Source organism: Coregonus clupeaformis, chromosome 24 (assembly GCF_020615455.1).
Source record: "Coregonus clupeaformis isolate EN_2021a chromosome 24, ASM2061545v1, whole genome shotgun sequence".
NCBI lineage: Eukaryota > Metazoa > Chordata > Actinopteri > Salmoniformes > Salmonidae > Coregonus > Coregonus clupeaformis.
In genome coordinates, this window is record NC_059215.1 from 15019954 (window position 1) to 15047424 (window position 27471).

Consider the following 27471-nt stretch of genomic DNA (forward strand, 5'->3'; position numbering starts at 1 on the left):
AGCAAGGAAGATGCCACTGCTCCAAAACCGCCATAAAAAAGCCAGACTACGGTTTACAACTGCACATGGGAAAAAAGATCGTACTTTTTGGAGAAATGTCCTCTGGTCTGATTAAACAAAAATAGAACTGTTTGGCCATAATGACCATCGTTATGTTTGGAGGAAAAAGGGGGTGGCTTGCAAGCCGAAGAACACCATCCCAACCGTGAAGCACGGGGGTAGCAGCATCATGCTGTGGGGGTGCTTTGCTGCAGGAGGGACTGGTGCACTTCACAAAATACAGTGGGGGAAAAAAAGTATTTAGTAAGCCACCAATTGTGCAAGTTCTCCCACTTAAAAAGATGAGAGAGGCCTGTAATTTTCATCATAGGTACACGTCAACTATGACAGACAAATTGAAAAAAAAAATCTGAATTTATTTGCAAATTATGGTGGAAAATAAGTATTTGGTCACCTACAAACAAGCAAGATTTCTGGCTCTCACAGACCTGTAACTTCTTCTTTAAGAGGCTCCTCTGTCCTCCACTCGTTGCCTGTATTAATGGCACCTGTTTGAACTTGTTATCAGTATAAAAGACACCTGTCCACAACCTCAAACAGTCACACTCCAAACTCCACTATGGCCAAGACCAAAGAGCTGTCAAAGGACCCCAGAAACAAAATTGTAGACCTGCACCAGGCTGGGAAGACTGAATCTGCAATAGGTAAGCAGCTTGGTTTGAAGAAATCAACTGTGGGAGCAATTATTAGGAAATGGAAGACATACAAGACCACTGATAATCTCCCTCGATCTGGGGCTCCACGCAAGATCTCACCCCGTGGGGTCAAAATGATCACAAGAACGGTGAGCAAAAATCCCAGAACCACACGGGGGGACCTAGTGAATTACCTGCAGAGAGCTGGGACCAAAGTAACAAAGCCTACCATCAGTAACACACTACGCCGCCAGGGACTCAAATCCTGCAGTGCCAGACGTGTCCCCCTGCTTAAGCCAGTACATGTCCAGGTCCGTCTGAAGTTTGCTAGAGTGCATTTGGAGGATCCAGAAGAGGATTGGGAGAATGTCATATGGTCAGATGAAACCAAAATATAACTTTTTTGGTAAAAACTCAACTCGTCGTGTTTGGAGGACAAAGAATGCTGAGTTGCATCCAAAGAACACCATACCTACTGTGAAGCATGGAGGTGGAAACATCATGCTTTGGGGCTGTTTTTCTGCAAAGGGACCAGGACGACTGATCCGTGTAAAGGAAAGAATGAATGGGGCCATGTATCGTGAGATTTTGAGTGAAAACCTCCTTCCATCAGCAAGGGCATTGAAGATGAAACGTGGCTGGGTCTTTCAGCATGACAATGATCCCAAACACACCGCCCGGGCAACGAAGGAGTGGCTTCGTAAGAAGCATTTCAAGGTCCTGGAGTGGCCTAGCCAGTCTCCAGATCTCAACCCCATAGAAAATCTTTGGAAGGAGTTGAAAGTCCGTGTTGCCCAGCGACAGCCCCAAAACATCACTGCTCTAGAGGAGATCTGCATGGAGGAATGGGCCAAAATACCAGCAACAGTGTGTGAAAACCTTGTGAAGACAGAAAACGTTTGACCTGTGTCATTGCCAACAAAGGGTATATAACAAAGTATTGAGAAACTTTTGTTATTGACCAAATACTTATTTTCCACCATAATTTGCAAATAAATTCATAAACAATCCTACAATGTGATTTTCTGGATTTTTTCAATTTGTCTGTCATAGTTGACCTGTACCTATGATGAAAAATACAGGACTCTCTCATCTTTTTAAGTGGGAGAACTTGCACAATTGGTGGCTGACTAAATAATTGTTTTCCCCACTGTATGTAAACTTCCGACTTGAACTGTACATGTTTCAAGCAGACCACCATAGTCCCTGTGCCCAAGGACACTAAGATAACCTGCCTAAATGACTGCCGACCCGTAGCACTCAAGTCTGTAGCCATGAAGTGCTTTGAAAGGCTGGTCATGGCTCACATCAACACCATTATCCCGGAAACCCTAGACCCACTCCAACATGCCTTCTGCGGCCCAGAGTGCTGCGTTGTGCCCTTCTCCCTGAGTGTGCTGCGCAATCCGAAGCACCTCTAACTCACACGGCAGTCCGTCACGTGATCAGGTCTTTCTCACTGGCTACAAGTGAAGACAGACACATCGGGGACGCAACTGTGCACGTCCTTATCCAATTCCGAGGTGCATATAGAAGATATTGGAAGAACTGTCCACTTTGTCAGCCAACAAGAGTAGGCCTAACGAACAGTAAAAGCTCTAGCCTGTCAATCTACTATCCCCCATAGTACAACATCAACCTACTATCCCCCATAGTACAACATCAATCTACTATCCCCCATAGTACAACATCAATCTACTATCCCCCATAGTACAACATCAATCTACTATCCCCCATAGTACAACATCAATCTACTATCCCCCATAGTACAACATCAACCTACTATCCCCCATAGTACAACATCAACCTACTATCCCCCATAGTACAACATCAACCTACTATCCCCCATAGTACAACATCAATCTACTATCCCCCATAGTACAACATCAACCTACTATCCCCCATAGTACAACATCAACCTACTATCCCCCATAGTACAACATCAATCTACTATCCCCCATAGTACAACATCAACCTACTATCCCCCATAGTACAACATCAACCTACTATCCCCCATAGTACAACATCAATCTACTATCCCCCATAGTATAACATCAATCTACTATCCCCCATAGTATAACATCAATCTACTATCCCCCATAGTACAACATCAATCTACTATCCCCCATAGTACAACATCAATCTACTATCCCCCATAGTACAACATCAATCTACTATCCCCCATAGTACAACATCAATCTACTATCCCCATAGTACAACATCAATCTACTATCCCCCATAGTACAACATCAATCTACTATCCCCCATAGTACGACATCAATCTAATATCCCACATAGTACAACATCAATCTACTATCCCCCATAGTACAACATCAACCTACTATCCCCCATAGTACAACATCAATCTACTATCCCCCATAGTACAACATCAACCTACTATCCCCCATAGTACAACATCAACCTACTATCCCCCATAGTACAACATCAATCTACTATCCTCCATAGTACAACATCAATCTACTATCCCCCATAGTACAACATCAATCTACTATCCCCATAGTACAACATCAATCTACTATCCCCCATAGTACAACATCAACCTACTATCCCCCATAGTACAACATCAATCTACTATCCCCCATAGTACAACATCAACCTACTATCCCCCATAGTACAACATCAATCTACTATCCCCCATAGTACAACATCAATCTACTATCCCCCATAGTACAACATCAATCTACTATCCCCCATAGTACAACATCAATCTACTATTCCCCATAGTACAAAATCAATCTACTATTCCCCATAGTACAAAAGATGACCTCTTCTATTCTGTGCTAGAAATAAATATTCCAAACATAGTCTGTGACAGTTGTGGGATGCGATAGATCCCAAATTAATACAACCACTAGCATCAAAAAACCTGTTTTAAGCAATGAGCCTGACGCAACAGATGAGAACATTTATCTTAAAATGTTGATAAACTATTAGGCTATTTCTTCACATTATAAGCACAGCAATGTGCACAGGGCAGTAGGCTATAAGCACGAATGTTCCATTAGCAGGAAAACCCCATTCTCAAAAGTGGCCACAAATGCAATTATGCATGTAATGCTTTTATTATAAAAGGTGCATTTTTATGGTGAAAATGATCTTCCCCAAACTTGAAACTCACGCGGTACTTATATATGCCAGTTAGGCTCTACACCCCTTGTAATGCGGATTCATGTGCCTCATTTTAAGACGTTATTTGGCCACTTTAGTTGTGATACAAACCTTATTAAAACATATAGGCCTATGGGCTAGTCTACATGAGGTGTGCGACTATGATTCGAAAAAGTCGCAAAAAAAAAGGCTTTGTTTCTTACGCTGGGCATCATTCACAAGAGATAATATATAATTCACAAGTGATAGGCTAATATTGTCACCCATCAAACTATTATTGATTTAATCTTGTCTTTACATATACTAAATAATATATGTATGAAGTTAGTTTTCATTTAGAATGGACCATTATCATGCACCTGTATCAAAACAGGGGCAGCGTCATCTATACACTTAAATACCGAATGGAGGACGCTTTTCCCCCGTGGTTTATTTTCATGCCAGCCAGGTAGGCTATACTCCTGTTGTAAAGAGAAGCAATGTGCTTAATATTAGGAGAGTTGAGAAATACATATAGTAGGCCTAGCCTATAGAAAGCTGATGGGATCCTCCTCTTTTTATTAGAGGCCATCACTCTGTTTTCTCGCGCAATTGCATAGCCTATAGAAATGTTGCGCAACATGAGCTCATGAGCTCAAGTGTTTGATTAGATTTTCAATTGCATTGATGTCAGAGTGATTAGAGGGACAGTAGAGTGCTGAGTACCAGGCAGTTAGCAAGTTTGGTAGGCTACTAATGACCAACAGCAGCATCAGAACTTGGAGAAGCCTAATTACCGTGACTAAATGTGGAATTTGACTGCCTTCATGACTCGTGACCTCCGGTGTGGCGGTAACACGGTCACCGCAACAGCCCTAGTCGTCCCTCAGAAAAGTTCAACAGCTGCACGACGAAGAGCGCATCTTGACTGGCTGCATCACCGCTTGGTGTGGCAAACTGCTTGGCATCTTTACATTTACGTCATTTAGCAGACGCTCTTATCCAGAGCAACTTACAGTTAGTGAGTGCATACATTTTTCATACTGGCCCCCCCCCGTGGGAATCGAACCCACAACCCTGGCGTTGCAAGCGCCATGCTCTACCAACTGAGCTACACGGGCCCACCATACATAACCTTCCAGTTAGTGGAACTGAAACTACATTGGACAGAATGGCTGTTTAAAAAAAATCTGACCACAAGGCGCTTCAATTGCGCCTCTCCAGTGCCATCCTGAATCTCCCAGGAGCCTTGATATTCCCACTCCATCATCAGTCCAGTCCTCCTCTACAGACAAGAGACACCATGGAACTTGACATGTTCGGAGGCCATTCAAAAAAGCCAAAAAAGATGTCTGGAAATTGCTGGTGTGCAATAGTGCCCTCCTATGTGTCTATGCACCAACCATGGCTGGCCAGCCCATGTGACACCTGAACTGGACTCTTATGTTGCGCTTATGCTGGGGTGACACATTCATTGGTCTGGGAAACTGTGCAGTAATCCCAACAAGGACATAATGCCATTTATGGCAAACAAGAAGCACCTTAGGATGGTAAAACTTGCTGTATGTGATGGTTTATGGTGGCTGGGGATCGACTGTGAGGTAGTGGTCTTGGTGCACCATGCTTGATCAGCTCCACCTGCTCTGCAACCCCTTTCACTGTCCATCAAAGCCCAGGGATCATCTTCAAATGTCTAGCTGTGCTATGGTACCTCACAACCAACACTTTTTAGTCATTTTCTTTTGTCATTTAGCAGACAGTCTTATCCAGAGCGACTTACAGTTAGTGAGTGCATACATTTTTCATACTGGCCCCCCCGTTGGAATCGAACCCACAACCCTGGCGTTGCAAGCGCCACGCTCTACCAACTGAGCTACAGGAGGCTACATAGTCATAGTCTATGACCTGGCTACACTTTAACTTACCTCTAAGTAATCTGAGGTCCCCCCCTCACTATCCACATCTCCTGCTGGCCGTGCCCCAGTCCACAATCACCCAGACTTAATAATCAGCCACATTATCGTTACCTAAATAAAGGTACCTGTTTTTTTTATTTATTTTTTATAATTTGGTTTAAAAAATAATAATCCTGTATTCGCTTTGACAGTATGGGGTATTGTGTGTAGATTGATGAGGAAATGTTTTTTATTTTTTATTATTACATTTTAGAATAAGGCTGTAACGTAAACAAAATGTGGAAAAAAGGGAAAGGATCTGAATACTGTATCTGTGTTTACAGGCCTATATTTACAAGATGTATCTGTGTTTACAGGCCTATATTTACCAGATGTATCTGTGTTTACAGGCCTATATTTACCAGATGTATCTGTGTTTACAGGCCTATATTTACCAGATGTATCTGTGTTTACAGGCCTATATTTACAAGATGCATTAAGATATCCTAATGTTGTTTATTTGTATTTTGTAGGCAGACAATTGACTATTTGTATTCCAAACATTTTAGCAATATCAGCGCTTGCAATATTGGGTTACATGACCTTATGTCAGCCAGGCATTATTCTGCACCGTTTTGAGTTAAATGGATGTGTCACAATATCTATCAATTTAATCACTTTTACAGTAAAATATTTTTACTATTTCATATACAGTGGGGAGAACAAGTATTTGATACACTGCCGATTTTGCAGGTTTTCCTACTTACAAAGCATACTTACAAAGTCTGTAATTTTTATCATTAGGTACACTTCAACTGTGAGAGACGGAATCTAAAACAAAAATCCACAAAATCACATTGTATGATTTTTAAGTAATTAATTTGCATTTTATTGCATGACATAAGTATTTGATACATCAGAAAAGCAGAACTTAATATTGGGTACAGAAACCTTTGTATGCAATTACAGAGATCATACGTTTCCTGTAGGTCTTGACCAGGTTTGCATACACTGCAGCAGGGATTTTGGCCCACTCCTCCATACAGACCTTCTCCAGATCCTTCAGGTTTCGGGGCTGTCGCTGGGCAATACGGACTTTCAGCTCCCTCCAAAGATTTTCTATTGGGGTCAGGTCTGGAGACTGGCTAGGCCACTCCAGGACCTCGTGATGCTTCTTACGGAGCCACTCCTTAGTTGCCCTGGCTGTGTGTTTCGGGTCGTTGTCATGCTGGAAGACCCAGCCACGACCCATCTTCAATGCTCTTACTGAGGGAATGAGGTTGTTGGCCAAGATCTCGCGATACATGGCCCCATCCATCCTCCCCTCAATACGGTGCAGTCGTCCTGTCCCCTTTGCAGAAAAGCATCCCCAAAGAATGATGTTTCCACCTCCATGCTTCACAGTTGGGATGGTGTTCTTAGGGTTGTACTCATCCTTCTTCTTCCTCCAAACACGGCGAGTGGAGTTTAGACCAAAAAGCTCTATTTTTGTCTCATCAGACCACATGACCTTCTCCCATTCTTCCTCTGGATCATCCAGATGGTCATTGGCAAACTTCAGACGGGCCTGGACATACGCTGGCTTGAGCAGGGGGACCTTGCGTGCGCTGCAGGATTTTAATCCATGACGGCGTAGTGTGTTACTAATGGTTTTCTTTAAGACTGTGGTCCCAGCTCTCTTCAGGTCATTGACCAGGTCCTGCCGTGTAGTTCTGGGCTGATCCCTCACCTTCCTCATGATCATTGATGCCCCACGAGGTGAGATCTTGCATGGAGCCCCAGACCGAGGGTGATTGACCATCATCTTGAACTTCTTCCATTTTCTAATAATTGCGCCAACAGTTGTTGCCTTCTCACCAAGCTGCTTGCCTATTGTCCTGTAGTCCATCCCAGCCTTGTGCAGGTCTACAATTTTATCCCTGATGTCCTTACACAGCTCTCTGGTCTTGGCCATTGTGGAGAGGTTGGAGTCTGTTTGATTGAGTGTGTGGACAGGTGTCTTTTATACAGGTAACGAGTTTAAAACAGGTGCAGTTAATACAGGTAATGAGTGGAGAACAGGAGGGCTTCTTAAAGAAAAACTAACAGGTCTGTGAGAGCCGGAATTCTTACTGGTTGGTAGGTGATCAAATACGTATGTCATGCAATAAAATGCAAATTAATTACTTAAAAATCATACAATGTGATTTTCTGGATTTTTGTTTTAGATTCCGTCTCTCACAGTTGAAGTGTACCTATGATAAAAATGACAGACCTCTACATGCTTTGTAAGTAGGAAAACCTGCAAAAATCGGCAGTGTATCAAATACTTGTTCTCCCCACTGTATGGGAGACCTTAAAGATATGGATAAACATGGTTGTGTTTTGTTATACTTTTAGCCTTGCCTCTGGCCTATTAGTTTGTAGCACAAATTACACATTTATTTAAAAATGGCCCTCCAGCCACCCCATATCTTCGATCCCCCTTGTGAATGGGCTCGGTTACGCCCGCAGAGTGCCTTCAGAAAGTATTCATTACCCTTGACTTATTCCACATTTTGTTGAATTCAAAATGGATTAAAAAATAAAATAATTGTATATATCACCAATCTACACACAATACCCCATAATGACAAAGTTGAAAAAAAACATGTTTTTATAAGATTTTTGCAAGTTTATTGAAAATGAAATGAAGACCAAATTTACGTAAGTATTCACACCCCTGAGTCAATAAATGTTAGAATCACCTTTGGCAGCGATTACAGCTGTGAGGTCTTTCTGGGTAAGTCTAAGAGCTTTGCACACCTGGATTGTCCAATATTTGCACATTATTCTTTTTACAAATCTTCAAGCTCTGTCATGTTAGTTGTTGATCAATATTAGACAGCCATTCTCAAGTCTTGCCATAGAGTTTCAAGATGATTTAAGTCAAAACTGTAACTAGGCCACTCCAAAACATTAAATGTCGTCTTGGTAAGCAACTCCAGAGTATATTTGGCCTTGTGTTTTAGGTTATTGTCCTGCTGAAAGGTGCATTTTCCTCCCAGTGTCTGTTGGAAAGCAGACAATCAGGTTTTCCTGCAGGGTTGTAACTAGATTTTGCCTCTGCTTAGCCCTATTCCATTAATTTTTTTATTTAAAACATAATTCCCTAGTCCTTGCCGATGACAAGCATACCCATAACATGATGCAACCACCACCATGCTTGAAAATATGACGAGTGGTACTCAGTGATGTGTTGGATTTCCCCCAAACATAACACTTTCTCTTCAGGACAAAGTTCATTTCGTTGCAATATTTTTTTTCAGTTTTACTTTGGTGCCTTATTGCAAACAGGATGCATTTTTTGGATTGTTTGTATTCTGTACAGGCTTCCTTCTTTTCACTCTGTCATTTAGGTTAGTATCGTGGAGTAACTACAATTTAACTCTGTAGCGGCTTTAAAGTCACTATTGGCCTCATGGTGAAATCCCAGCAGTTTCCTTCCTCTCCGGCAACCAAGTTAGGAAGGACGCTTGTATCTTTGTATTGACTGGGTGTATTGATAATCCATCCAAAGTGTAATTAATAACTTCACCATGCTCAAAGGGATATTCAAAATCTGCTTTTTTTACCAATAGGTGTCCTTCTTTACGAGGCATTGGAAAACCTCCCTGGTCTGTGATTAAATCTGTGTTTGAAATTCACTGCTCGACTGAGGGACCTTACAGATAATTGTATGTGTTGGGTACAGAGATGAGATAGTCATTAAAAAATAATGTTAAACACTATTATTGCACACATAGTGTAGTGCAACTTATTACACTACATTGCCAAAAGTATGTGGACACCCCTTCAAACTATTTCAGCTACACCAGTTGCTGACAGGAGTATAAAATTGAGCACACAGCCATGCAATCTCCATAGACAAACATTGGCAGTAGAATGGCCTTACTGAAGAGCTCAGTGACTTTCAACGTGGCACCGTCATAGGATGCCACCTTTCCAACAAGTCAGTTCGTCAAATTTCTGCCCTGCTAAAGCTGCCCCGGTCAACTGTAAGTGCTGTTATTGAGTAATGGAAACGTCTAGGAGCAACAACGGCTCAGCCGCGAAGTGGCAAAAATCGTCTGTCCTCGGTTGCAACACTCACTACCGAGTTCCAAACTGCCTCTGGAAGCAACGTCAGTACAAGAACTGTTCGTCATGACATTCTAGACAATTCTGTGCTTCCAACTTTGTGGCAACAGTTTGGGGAAGGCCCTTTTCTGTTTCAGCATGACAATGCCCCCTGTGCACAAAGCGAGGTCCATACAGAAATGGTTTGTCGAGATCGGTGTGGAAGAACTTGACTGGCCTGCACAGAGCCCTGACCTGTAGTGTATACAACTTGTTCAGCAAATTTTTACTCCTGAACTTATTTAGGCTTGCCATAACAAAGCGGTTGAATACTTATTGACTCAAGACATTTCACCTTTTCATTTTTAATTAACGTGTAAAAAATTCTAAAAACATAACTCCACTTTGACATTATGAGGTATTGTGTGTAGGCCAGTGACACAAAATCTCAATTTAATCCGTTTTAAATTCAAGCTGTAACAACAAAATGTGGAAAAAAGTCAAGGGGTTGTGAATACTTTCTGAAGGCACTGTATAACACTTGAATGGCTGAAGTCATAAACCTATACAGCTCTGGAATGTGCCGATAACGGCAGCCATCTTGGTAGGGTCTGTCTCACCGTCAGTCTGCAGGGCAGTCACCAGCAGCTCTCGGCACTTGGTGCGCACGCTGTCAGTGGTGACGGGAGTGGGGGGGAAGGAGGTGAACTTCGGGGTCGTAGGGGAGGTGGGAGTCTTCGGGGGCTCCAGCAGTTGTTGTTTCTTGCTAGAGAAGACAAGATGGTGACAGAGAGAAAAAAGTGTTACATCATGTTATGAGTCACCCTGATCCTTCCATTTCTGACTGGGTATCAAACCCCTGTCGTCTACGTACCCATCAACCCCCGTCGTCTACGTACCCATCAACCCCCGTCGTCTACCTACCCATCAAACCCCCGTCGTCTACCTACCCATCAAACCCCCGTCGTCTACCTACCCATCAAACCCCCGTCGTCTACGTACCCATCAAACCCCCGTCGTCTACGTACCCATCAAACCCCCGTCGTCTACCTACCCATCAAACCCCCGTCGTCTACCTACCCATCAAACCCGTCGTCTACGTACCCATCAAACCCCTGTCGTCTACCTACCCGACCCAAGTCTTTTGGGCTCAAGCTAGATTACCCATCACCAACGAGTAGTTCATTGAACCACCTCTGCTAGATATGACTCCACATCAGCCCACTGAGCTAAAGCCTAGGCATTAGTTCAGGGAGCTCACACAAGTCTTCAGAGCTCAGACAAGGTGATTCACTGAACTACCTCTGGTACATGACTGACACTCGGTGGTCACGGTGTCTCACCTCCTGTCGCTGGATCCAGGACTGTCCTTGGACGTTGATGACCTCAGAGGAGATCCCTCCCTCTTCTTCTCCTCCACAGCTTTCCCCTCTGCGCCGTCTGCAGAGAAAACCATTCAGGTGTTTACTATCTATTTAGGGATGGTTTGAAATTTACACAATGGGTACCTGGGAGGAAAATTAGGGAGGTTTTTTGCTTTTACATTTTTTTGGTCAAGGGGCGATTTAGTATTTTTTTCAATCTAGTCCATGGGAGGGTCATGTAATTTGTAAGTGATTAAATGTCAATATATCTCAGTGTTTTAGAAGTAGTAGCTTATTAGGCTATATATGGATATGTGCCCGATGCCGCCCTCACCTCTGATTCTCCGTGTGCTATATCAAGTGCGCCTATAGGCTTTTTAGTGTGGTCTCAATCAAATGATCCATAGCCTGTAGGTTATGAATTGCATGCTGGGAAAAGCACAAAGTAATATTTATAATCTGGCTGCTGGGATGGTGTAAATAAAACTAGGCTGCATTCCAACCCTGAGCCCCGGCCTGCTCTGCTCTTACTGATCAAAAACGTTTTTGTGTGCTGCCTGACCAAGGCTGTGCAGGCCCACGGCTGCCTGACCAAGGCTGTGCAGGCCCACGGCTGCCTGACCAAGGCTGTGCAGGCCCACGGCTGCCTGACCAAGGCTGTGCAGGCCCACGGCTGCCTGACCAAGGCTGTGCAGGCCCACGGCTGCCTGACCAAGGCTGTGCAGGCCCACGGCTGCCTGACCAACGCTGTGCAGGCCCACGGCTGCCTGACCAAGGCTGTGCAGGCCCACGGCTGCCTGACCAAGGCTGTGCAGGCCCACGGCTGCCTGACCAAGGCTGTGCAGGCCCACGGCTGCCTGACCAAGGTTGTGCAGGCCCACGGCTGCCTGACCAAGGTTGTGCAGGCCTACGGCTGCCTGACCAAGGCTGTGCAGGCCCACGGCTGCCTGACCAAGGCTGTGCAGGCCTACGGCTGCCTGACCAACGCTGTGCAGGCCCACGGCTGCCTGACCAACGCTGTGCAGGTCCACGGCTGCCTGACCAAGGCTGTGCAGGCCTACGGCTGCCTGACCAAGGCTGTGCAGGCCCACGGCTGCCTGACCAAGGCTGTGCAGGCCCACGGCTGCCTGACCAACGCTGTGCAGGCCCACGGCTGCCTGACCAACGCTGTGCAGGCCCACGGCTGCCTGACCAACGCTGTGCAGGCCTACGGCTGCCTGACCAAGGCTGTGCAGGCCCACGGCTGCCTGACCAACGCTGTGCAGGCCCACGGCTGCCTGACCAACGCTGTGCAGGCCCACGGCTGCCTGACCAACGCTGTGCAGGCCCACGGCTGCCTGACCAACGCTGTGCAGGCCCACGGCTGCCTGACCAAGGCTGTGCAGGCCTACGGTGGCAGTTCAGGAGGAGAGTGAAAGGCTTCTTCCGAATTTTTCCATGACATAGACTGACCAGGTGAAAGCTATGATCCCTTATTGATGTCACTTGTTTAATCCACTTCAATCAATGTAGATGAAGGGGAGGAGACAGGATAAATAAGGATTTGTAAGCCTTGAGACAATTGAGACATGGATTGTGTATGTGTGTCATTCAGAGGGTGAATGGGCAAGACAAAAGATTTAAGTGCCTTTGGACGGGGTATGGTAGTAGGTGCCAGACGCACCGGTTTGTGTCAAGAACTGCAACGTTGCTGGGTTTTTCACGCTCAACAGTTTGCTGTGTGTATCAAGAATGGTCCACCACCCAAAGGACATCCAGCCAATTTGACACAACTCTGGGAAGCATTGGAGTCAACATGGGGCCAGCATCCCTGTGGAACGCTTTCGACACCTTGTAGAGTCCATGCCCCGAAGAATTGAGGCTGTTCTGAGGGGTGCAACTCAATATTTGGAAGGTGTTCCTAATGTTTGCTATACTCTGTGTTTATTGTGGCGCTGAAACTTGAAGCAGCAGCCGCGGCACAATCAATCAGAAATGGACAGCTCATGGTGCTGAAAGTAGACATAATTAATTTAAACCGTCTTCATTTTAATTAGACTTTACTAACAACAAGAGGGCTTTGTGTTGGAGGCGATTATTCCTACAGGAGAAATAAGAGGTAGGTCTACCTGTTTGACAGATGAAACTAGGCTTTAGGCTGCCATAGCCATAGATTTGTTGGTCAATTCCTCCACCCACCATGCGATCTTTAAATAGCCTACCTCCGTGTCAGTGAAGGGCTGTTAGTTAAAACCAAGACACAAATTGAGGGGGTATGAGAGGGAATGCCATAGGTCTACCTTTTATTAAAGAAAATTGTAAAAAAAAAAAAAAAAAAAGGTACAGGCCTTTTTAAGAAAACGTAAAAACGTACAGGCTTAAGATTTTTAAGAAAACAAAAACAGATCGGATTATATAAAGTGATCTATAACGGCACTTTCTGTCCGCGATGCTTTATGCTACAAAACAAGCCAGGAAAGACATGACTCCGATGCATATGGGGATGTCATTGTTTCGTTTCTTTGACATTCAGAGGCAGAGCTACAACCTTCTATAGCCGAGGAGACAAAAAAAGTGACTTTGCCTGGGAAGTTATCTAATTCAGTCACTATCCATTGATTAAGCTATTCACTTTCTGTGCAATAGAAGATTAAACCCAGACAGCTTTTAGGGAAGCCCTTGTGACCTTCTCTCATTGGGTTAAGCCACAGAAGAAGAGTAGCCAGAAGTTAAAGCTTACGTCTTTATGTGTCGGTAGGCCTACTCTGTCTGGGGTAGAAAGGTAGGCCTAACTTCTGAAAGTACAATGCTCAGATTCCTAATGACGTCTCAGATGTAATTATTTGCAGACAGGGATAGTTTTATTTGCAAACAAGACACACTGATTTGGCATTGGAGAAATATGATAAGATGAACACACAGGCCTCTCTCTCTGTCCATTCTCAGCCTGGAACTTTCTGTAATTTGTGTGGTATTAAAAAAAGATTCTGCTAATTTGTAAAATGAGGGAGGGCCATCCATTTCCATTTCAGAGAGTGCCGATTTTCTAATAAACGTTCACTCCCTTAGAAACATGCTTTCTGTTTGGTCTTCTTAAACTATAGCGTGTTCATTACCGTATTATAATCATTTTCCCATCCCTGTCTCTCTAGAGCAGACAGGATCCCACCTGTCCAGTACAGACAGACAGACACCACATTTCACAGGTATGAGGCAGACCTGCAGGACAGACAGACAGTGGTACGAGGCAGACCTGCAGGACAGACAGACAGTGGTACGAGGCAGACCTGCAGGACAGACAGACAGTGGTACGAGGCAGACCTGCAGGACAGACAGACAGTGGTACGAGGCAGACCTGCAGGACAGACAGACAGTGGTACGAGGCAGACCTGCAGGACAGACAGACAGTGGTACGAGGCAGACCTGCAGGACAGACAGACAGAGGTACGAGGCAGACCTGCAGGACAGACAGACAGTGGTACGAGGCAGACCTGCAGGACAGACAGACAGTGGTACGAGGCAGACCTGCAGGACAGACAGACAGTGGTACGAGGCAGACCTGCAGGACAGACAGACAGAGGTACGAGGCAGACCTGCAGGACATTGATAGAGGTACGAGGCAGACCTGCAGGACAGACAGACAGTGGTTCGAGGCAGACCTGCAGGACAGACAGACAGTGGTACGAGGCAGACCTGCAGGACAGACAGACAGTGGTACTAGGCAGACCTATAGCAGACGTACCCAGTAGTTTCTTCCACGACTTGATGAGTGCCTTGGCCAGAGTCTGGACCTCTTCCTCTGAACTCTGCTTCCTCACAGCGTTCACCGACATGCCGATCCTGGTGGACTGACAGACATGGTGTATTAGCTTCACCATTACCGTTCCTCACAGCGTTCACTGATCCTGGTAGACTGACACCGGCATTGAGACATAGTATTGACCATAGTAATACAATATTATTTTATTCAGACAGAGAGGCCTACGGTAAGAAGAGAACAAGCTTAGGTCTACCTGTAGCGTCTCCAGAGACATCTTCATTATCTTCAACTCCCTCAGCAGATATATGGCACCGTCCTGTGAAGAAAGGAGACAGATAAATATTGGCACCTGTTGAATTGAATTGGATGCCGTCTACAATAATGTAAATCAATGTTTAGTTAGCAAGCTGTATGCATATTCCAACACAGGCTAGAATCTATGATAGGACAAAAATTCAAAATTCAAAATCGTGCAGGCCTATTGTGATACAGGAAAGATAGAAAGGCAGGTGGGGGCCTAATTTGGTCAGGTTAACGGTCAGTGGCAACGGCAGGTCATCCATGTGGCGAGGACTGAATGTGTACGGATTTATGGAGTTTACCTCCAGGTAAAATATTCTGGTGTCGCCTCCAGGCAAGGGTCGACAGAAGAGGTGGTGGTATGGTAAAAACATTTAAGCTTAAGTTAGATTATACACAGGGCCGGCATAAATGGGGGCCTTAGGAGGGGGGGGGGCTCCTTGTCCATCCAAATAAAATATTTAAGTATTGATAATTTAATTTGACAGAGATGCGCGCAGACAGAAAGACGCATCGATCTCAGATAAAGCGAAACAGCGCCCTTCTGTCTTAGTATGTGTAGCCAGCCCAGCTTAGTGGTTAAGAGCGTTGTGCCAGTAACCGAAAGGTCGCTGGTTCTAATCCCCCAGCCGACTAGGTGAAAAATCTGTCGATGTGCCCTTAAGCAAGGTACTTAACCCTAATTGCTCCTGTAAGTTGCTCTGGATAAGAGCGTCTGCTAAATGACTAAAATCTCAATGTAAATGACTATCCCAAGGAATACCTGGGATAGGATAAAGTAATCCTTCTACCCCCCCAAAAAAAACAAACATGTTATCCCACTGGCTATAAAGGTGAATGCACCAATTTGTAAGTCGCTCTGGATAAGAGCGTCTGCTAAATGACGTAAATGTAAATGACTGATTCTGTCTAGACTAAGAGCGTGTAGCTCAGTAGCTCAGCTGGTAGAGCACGGCGCTTGTAACGCCAAGGTAGTGGGTTCGATCCCCGGGACCACCCGTACACAAAAAAAAATGTATGCACGCATGACTGTAAGTCGCTTTGGATAAAAGCGTCTGCTAAATGGCATATTATTATTATTATTATATATGTAATACTATTTCTGGCCACAACGCATCAGATACATGGTTACATGTGGTAAGACAGAGGGGCGCTGTTTTTCTCACTCGGATGCTATTTTGGACAAAGGTGCTAAGGTAATCTACTTTGATTTGCTTGACAATCAGATGAAAACATCATGTCTGGTTGTGTTCATGCCACATTAAAAGGTAATACATTTTTACAGTTAAATTACATGTCTTTACTATAAAACCAACACTAGAACCGCTAAAGCAGTCATTTGGACTGCTCATGAATTTAAAAAATTGTATTACTCTGCCATTGTTAAAGTCATGCCCCCTCCATCTTTGACATTTTCCTAAATAAGTCTATATAAACACACCGTCCTTGTTAGAACCTTAATATCACAAACAGAACTGGAGTTAGAACCAGTTTAAGGAGGAAGAGGACTGTAGGGCCTGCTCCTCTCCTTCTCCCGATAGTTGAAGGTGCCGTGCCCAGTTCAAATCGAATCAAATTGTATTTGTCACATGCTTCGTAAAGCAGGTGTAGACTAACAGTGAAATGCTGACTTACGGCCCGTCCCAACAATGCAGAGAGAAAGACAATAGAGAAATAATAGAAAAGTAAAACACGTAATAATACAAGTAATAATAAATACACAATGAGTAACAATGAGTAACGATAACTTGGCTCTATACACGGGGTACCAGTACCGAGTCGATGTGCAGGGGTACGAGGTAATTGAGGTAGATATGTACATATAACTAGGATTAAAGTGACTAGGCATCAGGATAGATAATAAACAGTAGAGTTGATAACCACCCCATACAATTGCCTCGAAACTGAACCGAAACTAATTTCACACATATAGACGGATGAAATAAATTAAGTAAAGTTGATGACCAAAGGGGAAGAAAGCGATGCATAATTATGGAATCACCAATTGTGTGAATGAAGAACAGGGCGGGCCATTCTTATTGTATCGATCCATTCTAATTATAATCTCAAAATGGTAAGTACCCTCTATCAGTCCACCAAATCCAAGCAGTTTTATCAGTGCATAATTTACAATGGCAAGAATGGAGAAGAAATTAATCATGATGAAATCTCTGATGATTTGTCTTCGGAGCCTCAGCCTGAACCCTACACCTCCTGGCTTTTTTTGCGTTTAGGCCTCGAATGGTGCGCACTGAGCAGGTGCCCATGCCACCACCAAATGAAACCGTGAGACAGGAGAGAAGGAACAGAGAGCGCATGCTCAAGCAAAAAAACGAGATCAGCAATGCACTCAGCTTTCGTCGTTTATGTGACATGGCCATGCTCCAACTGATAATTGACCGTTTTTGACTGCGGTCATATCGACACATTCATTATAATGACATTATTTATTTTGTGCCAGTTTTACATTTTAGTCATTTAGCAGACGCTCTTATCCAGAGCGACTTACATTGCATACATTATTTTTTTATTGTTCATACTGGCCCCCCGTGGGAATCGAACCCACAACCCTGGCGTTGCAAGCGCCATGCTCTACCAACTGAGCTACCTCCCTGCCGGCCATTCCCTTCCCTATCCTGGACGACGCTGGGCCAATTGTGCGCCGCCCCATGGGTCTCCCGGTCGCGGCCGGCTACGACAGAGCCTGGATTTGATCCAGGATCTCTAGTGGTACAGCTAGACCACTGCCTTAGACCACTGCGCCACTATTATCAAGCACATTTGGCGCTTATAATGATGTTTTCATCATTTGACCGCGCGTCTTGCTGACCGTTCGTCTTTGTGTTTGGTGCATTTGGTTTATTTTGTCATTATAGAACGAAGCTGTTACCGCGCTCCAACACATATGCTTTCTGTTTCATAGTTGTAACTAAGGCACTCCACGAATAAACACTTGAATGTTTTTACATATATCCTACAGTAACACACTAATGAAAATGCTTGTTGTATTTACAATATGTATTTTTCGTATTTTAATGTTACCTTAGACCTTCAAACAACCATTTGTTTTATTTTATGCCATATATGAAATGCATTAATTACACTTTTAGCTTAAAGGGGGGCTCACCTTAGTGTTAATAATTTGATTTGTTTGCACACATAAGGTCCCGTGAAAAAACGTGCCCCCCTATGGAAATCAAATGGCCATCCAACTGATTCGTTCTGGCCCTGTCCATACAGATATCAAATGATCCCACTGATTAACCTGCATAGCCATGATTGGGCTTGCCTTCCGACCCAAACTCCGGCCAAACGCTACGCCCATGGACGTTAGTTTCTTCTTGAAGTAGGCTATGTAGCGAACTATACAGCAACTCAACAATTCAGTTTGAGTCGTCAGGCAACGATTGGGCCTGACTAATTATGAGGGGGCCGGGGACGTGTGGACAACCATTCATTAACAAAATCACCCCGTTAATTTAACGCTCTTTCACAATATCTAGCCATCATTACAACCTACGCTGCCCACACAGTAGCGAAGTGCAACCATTCACTTTCATTTCAAAATCGACCGAGTAATCAACTCGGTTTTTTTTTAGTTCAGAACAACCGAAAAAAACAAATAGCCGACACCTTTCAGTAGCTTTCCAGAATGTTCGATGGCTACAAAGGTGCATCACACGAACACCACAGTACTCCTGCACTGCCTCTACCTGATTTCTGATGTTGGGGGCGTTGGGCCAGCGTCCACTGCTGCGCTAGCTAGCAAACTCAACTTACCGTGTTCTTCTTGTGCACCATTTTGTCCAGCTTTTTAGCAATGCGTTCGACCTCGTGGTCTTTCGCCATTTTGCTTGTATTTTTGTAGCTGCTCTTCTCTCCGGCTACGGATGAACCTCCATTTATGTTGGAAAAAAACCTCTATCTCCTCTTTTCTTTTCTCACAGTCCCCAACGCATCCACTTCTTTCCCCACGGCGCGCTGGTTCCGATGCCTGCTTCTTTTCTTCTTCAGTGGGGTTTATCGGCGGTTGGCATCCAACGTTATGATGCATTACCGCCACCTACTGTATTGGAGTGTGGGCCAGCGACAGGGAGAAACTAAATCCTACCTGCCAGCCCCCGTTGCTCTTAAAAAAAGATAACAATATATTTGACACTATATCTAATGACGTTCTACTCAATATACTATTTAAACCAATTTCCTGTATCCCCTTCTCCCTCATAGTAGATCTCATCCTCTCTCTTTCCCTCTGATACTGCCCACACTGTAGCAATACATGCTCGACGGTCTCTGTTTCCTGACAATAATCACACTATCCTGTTGGATGCTTTCCTATCACATTTAATGTCTTATTCAACCGGCTGTGTCCCACCCTTAATCTTGTAAAAAATAGCCTCCTCTCTTCTGTCTCTTCCTCCCGTCCTCCCCTCCCCGACTTTCCTCTGTACTTGAAATAAATGCCTTCCCTTATTATCTCTATTCCACTGCTCCTGCCATCTCTGCACCATCACTGTATATGTCAGTCTTTTTCGCCTCTGCCTTGCTCATTGAAACTTAAACGTCAACATCCCTACTACTAAGTTAAGATGCCACCAGCTGCTGGCACCCTGTCCAGCAACACACACTATCCCAACATCAGTGGCAACAGGCTGGATACAGCTAACACTGCTGGACAGGGTTGGCTCTGCACGCGGTCCAGTTCGTCTTCACCCAGCCAGGCAGACTTTCCGTCAGCACCACAGGGTTCAGTGCCTCCCAGCTTAGAGAACCTATCTCTATGTGGTCCTGACGGAAAGGACCTATCTCTACTGTAAGTCGCTTTGGATAAAAGCGTCTGCTAAATGGCATATTATTATTATTATTATTATCTCGTACCTCTCTGAACTCAGCGGCAGGCAGAGAGCCCCTGCCGCTCTCCTACGTAACTCTTCGGGAGCAGCGTTGTGTATTGAGCTGGTTCCTGAGCTGGGGCCACTGCCCCAGAGGGAACGGTTTCTGCAGCACCTGTTGGGGAAAGCTGTGCCAGGGAAAGCGTGTACCCTCCTCGAGTCGCTCAATACTCTACAGGTTAAAGACAGCCCACCAAATATCTCTGAGTGCCAACTGCGCCTCTGGACCCAAATGGTTTGAGTCATGGAGTGAGGAGGAGAGGAACAGTTTCCTGCACATTCTAGAAGAGAGGGACCCGATCTTTGTTGCCCACTTCTACAGAGGTGTAGCTGGGACAGCAGGCAGGGGTTGAGGGATACGGGAGAAGAGGGTGTAGAATGGGTAGACAATGCGTGGGTGGTAGACAGATAGAAACAAGTCAAGTTGGAGTGGTAGGTACATGGGGAAGCATATGTGTGGAGACAGTGAAGAACGGGGGTGGGTGGGTGGGTGGGGGGGGTTAAGAGCATTGGGCCGGTATCTGAAAGGTCGCTGGTTCGAATCCCCGAGCCAACTAGGTGAAAAATGTTGATGTGCCCTTGAGCTAGGCACTTAACCCTAATTGCTCCTGTAAGTCGCTCTGGATAAGTCTGCTAAATGACTAAAATGTAAATGTAAATATACTAAGTGCTTGTTCATCTACTGTCTCGTTCCCCTCCACCCCCACATGGGCTGGGACCCAAGTAAATCTTATCTGTATACCCATCTGTCTAATCCTGCCATGGGTTTGTAGCACCTCATAAAGCAGGTCTTGTCTCCTACGTGAGCTAAAGGACTGGAGACTCAGAGCAAATAACTACTCTGTCTGACTTAACTTCCTCCACCCACTGCAAGGCCAACAGTATGGCCATCAGCTCCGCCGTATATACAGCCAGATGATCTGTAATACGTTTCCTGACTTCCACCCCACATTCCTGCACTACAAATGCTGACCCAGTACGTCCTGTCCTTGGATCTTTTGAACCATCTGTGTAAATGGCCACAAAATCCTGATACACAGTTTCCAGACGCCTCTTAAACAAATCAGCTGGATCAACCCCCTCCCTATCTTTCTGTAGTCTCTCCAACACTTCTAGATCAACTACTGGAGGCGGGAGCAGCCATGGTGGATTTACAGGAATAACTACCGTTGGACTAAACTCCCTTCCATACAGTCCCATCTCCTTCGCCTGGGTATTACCCACCCACCCCAAAGCTCATGTTCTGTCTTCGCTCATGTTCCCAGCATGCCTGTAAAATCCCTTTCGCAGGATGAGACACCCCATGTCCCTGTAGGTTGACCCAATAATGAATTGCCAGCTGCTGTCTCTTAATCTGCAATGGCATATCCCCCATCTCCACCTGTAATGCAGCCACTGTGAACGTCCGAAACGCCCCACTACGAAACGCCCCGAACCATACGCTATACCGCCATAGTCTATTACAGATCGGATCAATGCAACATACATGGTCTTCAATTCCTATGCCTGCTTCTTCTTCTTTAAGGTTTTATGGCAGACTACACATATTGGTGTATTGCCGCCACCTACTGTACGGGGTATTTAAATAATAAATAAAGAAATGAATTATCCAATATTCTTTTCGGGGGGGGGGGGAGACCCGACATCATACAAAAAATAAATAAAACCAACATCCCACTCATTCAGTCACAGTTCAAATCACATCTCTAAACAGGCTGAGGAGCCTGTGAGGGCGGAGCATTCATCGACATGAGGGCGGAGCATTCATCGACAGGATTCCTTGTAATGCCTCTGCTGAGCCCCCCCAAAAAACGCTCAGCCGCACTCACAGTGATGCCTAATTTCTCCGATTTCCTCTCTGTGCTTTGCAGTTGATAGCCACCTTCTTAACAGGCAACAATGTCAGGATCCCTCTTATGACAAGGAATATTATCTGGTGTCTGCACTCCTACTATCATTGGTCCTTCAACTCCACTCCTTTCTTCCACTCTTCTCAAAGCCTCCGGATAGGAGACGTTCTGGACAGCCCTTATTCTTACCACCTCCTTCACCCTTACAGGACACTTCAGAAATTCAGGTGCATGTTCACCACCACAATTGCAGCATTTAGGGTCAGCTGGCATACTGTACCCCTACCGTCTATATACACTTGACACATTACCAAATATTTTGCATTTATCGCACTGCATGGGTTTGGGCACGAAGACTCTCACAGGGTATCTCATAAAACCCAAATACAAGTGAGAAAGGAATGGATGCAGTGGGATTCCTCACTCCATCCACCATGCGGGTCAGTCGGCGTGCACCAACCACTTGATCCAATCCTTTGCATATATGCTTTGCTTTTAATTCTAAAGCCACCCCAGTGATAGGCGCCCTGCTTCGAAGATCCACACACAAAACATTCAAATCCGATATCTTCTTGTGGCGCAGAGCACGATCCTTCTGTCTCGTCAACGCAACCTTATCCAACGCATCCACAATTTTTATAGAGACTTCAGTCAGATATCCCAGGTAACAACATCGATCCAAAACCCTTACTCCGACAAATAAAAAGACTCAGAACTAGGCTTGGATTGACTAAGTTCCACTACCACTTTACTTCTGTTATTCCCTTTTGTATTTTCCACTGTATATAAATTGTTCTCGCGCTCATCTCCACCAGACATGCCATCTGATTCAAACAGAACGTCCGCTTCCACCATTTTCCTTCCCAATAAGAAGGGCTGTCTGTTCCGTCGAGAGAGATGCTGGGATTTGTAGTTCATTGACTACAGAAAATCTACTGTTTGACACTTGCTGATTTCTCTGATCTTCCACCCAAACATTACTTCATTAAATGCACTCCAAACGTTTGCAAATAACTCTCTCATCAATTTCTTTCAGTAACATAGTTACATGAAACTACAATCAGTGTGTCCCAGTGGAGGCTGGTGGGAGGAGCTATAGAGTGTACTTACCTTCTACCCTCTCTCTTGATCTTGTAGAACTCTCCTCCCTGGCCTCGGGTAAATCACGCCTTCTTCTTTGGTATCACATTTTGTTTGTGCATGCCGCCGCCTACTGTGCGGGAGTGTGTGGTCGATCACCTTCCATTCTGTGATACAAAAATAAAAAGGAAGACAGAAAGGGAAGAAAATGTACCACCAACTAACATCTATGTACCACTATTACATACCACCAACTAACATCTATATACCACTATTACATACCACCAACTAACATCTATATACCACTATTACATACCACCAACTAACATCTATGTACCACTATTACATACCACCAACTAACATCTATATACCACTATTACATACCACCAACTAACATCTATATACCACTATTACATACCACCAACTAACATCTATATACCACTATTACATACCACCGACTAACATCTATACACCACTATTACATACCACCAACTAACATCTATATACCACTATTACATACCACCAACTAACATCTATGTACCACTATTACATACCACCGACTAACATCTATGTACCACTATTACATACCACCAACTAACATCTATATACCACTATTACATACCACCAACTAACATCTATGTACCACTATTACATACCACCGACTAACATCTATATACCACTATTACATACCACCAACTAACATCTATATGCCACTATTACATATCACCAACTAACATCTATATACCACTATTACATACCACCAACTAACATCTATATACCACTATTACATACCACCGACTAACATCTATATACCACTATTACATACCACCAACTAACATCTATATACCACTATTACATACCACCAACTAACATCTATATACCACTATTACATACCACCAACTAACATCTATATACCACTATTACATACCACCGACTAACATCTATATACCACTATTACATACCACCAACTAACATCTATATACCACTATTACATACCACCAACTAACATCTATGTACCACTATTACATACCACCAACTAAGGGGGGCGGTATAGGGGCAATCCTGTCGCAACGGTCCGGCACGCCACCCAAGCTCCGCCCCTGTGCGTTCTACTCTAAGAAGCTCAGCTCGGCAGAGCGTAATTATGACGTAGGGGACAGGGAGCTGTTGGCTGTAGTCCAGGCCCTAAAGGTGTGGAGGCATTGGCTTGAGGGGGCTCAACACCCTTTCCTCATTCTGACTGACCACCGTAACCTGGAGTACATCCGGGCAGCTAGGAGATTGAACCCTCGTCAGGCTAGGTGGAACATGTTCCTGACCCGGTTTGTTTTTAAGATCACATACATCCCAGGGTCCCAGAACGGTAAGGCAGACGCCCTGTCCCGGCGGTATGACACAGAGGAGAGGTCCATTGAGCCTACTCCCATACTGCCGGAGTCTTGTTTGGTGGCTCTGGTTGTGTGGGAGGTCGATGCGGAGATCGAGCGGGCACTGCGTACCGACCCTACTCCCCCCGAGTGTCCTGTGGGGCGGACGTAAGTTCCGCTCGAGGTTCGTGACCGCCTTATTTATTGGGCTCATACATCACCCTCCTCTGGACATCCAGGTATTGGCCGGACAGTGCACTGCCTTAGCGTGAAATACTGGTGGCCAACGTTAGCTAGGGATGTGAGGGTTTATGTCTCCTCCTGCTCGGTGTGCGCCCAGTGTAAGACGCCTAGACATTTGCCCAGGGGAAAGTTACATCCCCTGCCCGTTCCACAACGACCATGGTCCCACCTCTCGGTGGATTTTGTGACCGACCTTCCCCCCTCCTAGGGGAATACCACCATTCTGGTCGTTGTGGATCGGTTTTCCAAGGCCTGTCGTCTCCTCCCAATGCCGGGTCTCCCTACTGCCCTACAGACCGCTGAGGCCCTATTTACCCACGTGTTCCGGCACTATGGGGTCCCCGAGGATATTGTGTCTGACCGAGGTCCCCAGTTCACCTCCAGAGTCTGGGGGGCGTTCATGGAACGCTTGGGGGTCTCGGTGAGTCTTACCTCGGGGTACCACCCAGAGAGCAATGGGCAGGTTGAACGAGTCAACCAGGATGTTGGTAGGTTTCTGAGGTCCTATTGCCAGGGCCGGCCGGAGGAGTGGTCTAGGTATATCCCCTGGGCAGAGATGGCCCAGAACTCTCTCCGCCACTCCTCCACCAATTTAACACCTTTCCAGTGTGTTTTAGGGTATCAGCCGGTCCTGGCACCATGGCACGAGAGCCAGATCGAGGCCCCTGCGGTGGATGAGTGGATTCGACGCTCGGAGGAGACGTGGGACGCTGCACATGTCCATCTGCAGCGGGCCATCAGTCGACAAAAGGCGAGCGCCGATCGCCACCGCAGTGAGGGACCGGTATACGCACCGGGAGATCGAGTCTGGCTCTCGACTCGAAACCTGCCCCTCCGCCTGCCCTGCCGGAAGCTGGGTCGGCGGTTTGTGGGGCCCTTTAAAGTCCTGAGAAGATTGAACGAGGTGTGTTACAGGTTACTACTGCCTATTGATTACAAGAATATTAACCCCTCGTTCCATGTGTCTCTTCTCAGGCCGGTGGTAGCTGGCCCACTCCAAGAAGATGAGATAGGAGAGACACCTCCGCCCCCTTTGGACATCGAGGGGGCCCCGGCGTACAGGGTCCGGACCATCTTGGACTCGAGGCGCCGGATGAGTGGTCTCCAGTATCTCGTGGAGTGGGAGGGGTACGGTCTGGAGGAACAGTGCTGGGTGCCTAGGAGGGACATCCTAGATCCATCCCTCCTGACTGAGTTCCACCGTGGGCATCCCACGCGCCCGGGTCCGCGTCCTCCTGGCCGTCCCCGAGGCCGGGGTCGGCGCACGGCTGGAGCCGCTCGTCAAGGGGGGGGTACTGTCACGGATTCTGCCGAGGCTGCTCCTCCTCCTTGTTCGGGCAGGCTTCGGCGTTCGTCGTCCCCGGAGTACTAGCTGCCACCGTTGAATGTTTCTATGTTTGATTGCTTTTGTCTGTCTATTGCACCTGTGTCCGTTTGTGTCTGATTATGTGTTCTATAAGTTGCCTGTTTTGTATTGGTTAGGTTGTGTGTTGTTTTTCGCATGTCAGTTAGTGCTGCGTGTTTGCTCTGTTTGTTGTTTTGGAGTTTACGCACTGTTTGCGTAATCGCTCGCCTCTGTGTGTTTTTGAGGCCGTTTATTGTATTTTTGCCTAGTGGTTAACTAGTAAACTCTGTTGGACTAAGCTTCGGTGTCCTGCGCCTGACTTCCACACCACACTTACATCAGCCCTTGACAGGTGTGATGAGTGTCTGCTAAATGAACTAAATGTAAATGTATACATTTATGTAAAAATGAACAATTGCAAAGCATGCTGAGTATTACTCTGATGAGCTCCGCTCCGAAACAAGAACAATGACAATACCCAGTGTGCTTTGCAGTTGTTAATTTTCACATATCATTTACATTTTGGGAATTTAGCAGATTCTCTTATCCAGAGTGACAGTGCATTCAACTAAGGTAGATAAAAAAAAACATATTACTGTCATAGTAAGTAAGAAGTGTCTGTAACCATTACTGCAAATGTTGTTGCTTTTCGGCTGGCTACTTGCAAATGTATTTTACAATACAAAATACATGTATTTTTATTAAATACAATACTTTGCAAAAGCATCTTATATTTTATTTTAATACATTTGTCTTTAGGGTATTTTGTAATTGTAATTTGTAATTGATGCCCATCCCTGGGCTGAATAGAACTCGCCAGCTTGTAATCCGGAAATTAGTTACCTCTGGTTCGTTCAGCCATTCCTACAGGGAAAATTAATGAAGAAAGAATAGGGTTTTTGGGATGAATACCGAAAATAAGGTCTGAGGTTAACACAGGCTTAGGAGATCTTTATACGTTTTGTTCTGTGAGATAATATCAGTAATTTAACATGACCTTCATGAATTATCAAGCCTTTATGTGCTTTAGGAGATTTTTTGCATTACAGAAATGCTTCAAAATTCATAAAAAGTGACGTTAGCTGATGACGATTATCTCATAGAACAAAATGTTTAAGATATCCTAAGCCTGTGTTTACTGCATGAATTGTCCACGAACCATGGTGGAGTTAGTGCCTACAAAAAGACGCCATTACTATTGCTCTCTATAAAGAACTTGATCTTAAATTCACTAATTTTAGAGGCCAAAATGGCCGTCTAAATAAAACATTTTGGCCGTTCTAGCGATCGTAATTTACATAGGCTTTCTAGGTCAGACCAGGGCTTTCGGCACCACTAGGTTGTTACACAGTAGCCGACCAGCAGAGCTCGTGACTTCACGCTCCAGATAGACACTGGGGGCCTGGATACTACATATGGGTCAGCCAACTGGCAGGGATCCACTTTCTCCAAAAAATGTCACTCCCACTGAGCCAAAATCATCCTTTGCATGACCATTGGGGGCGAGGCTCGGACT

At 45.2% G+C, this 27471-nt stretch overlaps 1 protein-coding gene and 1 pseudogene across 2 annotated transcripts in view; one reads left to right on the forward strand and one right to left on the reverse strand.

Moving 5' to 3' along the window:
- Positions 1 to 19175, reverse strand: part of LOC121537762 (transcription elongation factor A protein 2) — a 33247-nt gene extending 14072 nt beyond the window's left edge. The window contains exons 1-5 of one of the 2 annotated variants that reach the window (XM_041845390.2): positions 18959 to 19175; positions 15132 to 15194; positions 14861 to 14966; positions 11119 to 11215; positions 10396 to 10541 (exon numbers count right to left, since the gene is read on the reverse strand). In XM_041845390.2, coding sequence (XP_041701324.1) covers positions 10396 to 10541; positions 11119 to 11215; positions 14861 to 14966; positions 15132 to 15194; positions 18959 to 19027 — 481 coding nt within the window. In that variant the 5' untranslated portion in view covers positions 19028 to 19175. Of the gene's footprint in view, positions 1 to 10395; positions 10542 to 11118; positions 11216 to 14860; positions 14967 to 15131; positions 15195 to 18958 lie in introns of those variants that run through there. The other variant, XM_041845391.2, reaches the window with a different exon arrangement.
- A 592-nt stretch (positions 19176 to 19767) lies between these two features.
- Positions 19768 to 20427, forward strand: LOC121537362 (annotated as a pseudogene).
- Positions 20428 to 27471: the final 7044 nt, after the last annotated feature.